Source organism: Penaeus monodon, chromosome 15 (genome assembly GCF_015228065.2).
Source record: "Penaeus monodon isolate SGIC_2016 chromosome 15, NSTDA_Pmon_1, whole genome shotgun sequence".
Lineage (NCBI taxonomy): Eukaryota > Metazoa > Arthropoda > Malacostraca > Decapoda > Penaeidae > Penaeus > Penaeus monodon.
The window spans coordinates 32,589,319-32,590,314 of NC_051400.1; the positions used below are offsets into that span (position 1 = coordinate 32,589,319).

At 37.4% G+C, this 996-nt stretch overlaps 2 protein-coding genes across 3 annotated transcripts in view; both read right to left on the reverse strand.

Moving 5' to 3' along the window:
• The window catches only part of LOC119581961 (ceramide synthase 5-like), a gene marked incomplete at its 3' end in the record, with an annotated part of 60,065 nt that extends 59,692 nt beyond the window's left edge, over positions 1-373 (reverse strand). The window contains 1 exon segment of the mRNA XM_037930144.1: positions 159-373. Coding sequence (XP_037786072.1) covers positions 159-185 — 27 coding nt within the window.
• LOC119581959 (ceramide synthase 6-like) overlaps positions 1-996 on the reverse strand; it is a 21,116-nt gene that overhangs the window by 10,380 nt on the left and 9,740 nt on the right. The window lies entirely within an intron of this gene.

The window sequence follows — 996 nt, forward strand, 5'->3', positions numbered from 1 at the left end:
GGAACCCTGTTAATATTTGCAATATAAGATTTTCATCGAGACCTTTGTGTTATCTTTGATATATAAGTATTCACGTATGTTCTTCTGTATGAATGTACTTCAATTGTGTCAGGGCATGCTTGTGTGTTGCTTTAATCTAATCTTGAAACACTACGTACCATAGAGCCGTTAATGCTGTCCAGCATCAAACTTTCTTCAAATTACGGGGAGAAGCCTTTATGTTCTTGTAAAAAATACAACTCATTTATTAGCCCCAATAACCACCACCATTTCACACAGACATATTATCACACAATTGCGTCGCCATAACTGTGGAGGAAGTGGTCGCGTTATTTATGGTCGCTTCGGGCTTACTGGTGTTGGAGGGGCGACACCAGCCGTACGCGCCACCTTCGCCTGCTGGAGGGCTACCTCTTATCTAATCAGGGGCGGATGATAACGTCTTCTAAGCAGGTAGACATATCTATCTTGAAAGTTTCTCCTAAGAAATAGATGAGATTCTAACATTTGAAATAAACCTTTTATGCATGGAATAGATCCATGGCAACATATCCATAATAACCTTGGCCGATTCTTCAAGTTTTATACCGTCACGGAAAGAAAAAAAGGAGGATACAATCAACATATTTTTTTTTTCAAGTTATGTAACAGATATAGGCTGCATAGGGTGAAGCCTACGTCCCAGACTCTCGTCATAAATATTTGTATAGATGATTATTTTATCACATTAAGATAGATGAATAACTTTCACTTCAAATTCATACATAGATGCACATTAATAGCCACGCCATACAGTATTCTACCAAAGCTGATCTGTGGAGAAAAACATAGTTTTATACGCATTATTTTTTCAACGAAAATCAAAGTTAATCTTCTACTTCACATCGAGCATTTTAACTCTTTTTTTTCCCCTTGCTGTCCGAGAATCCTGTTTAATACAACCAACAAATATTCCATTATAAATGCAGTTTGAGCGTGGACTAAATGTAGGCCTAC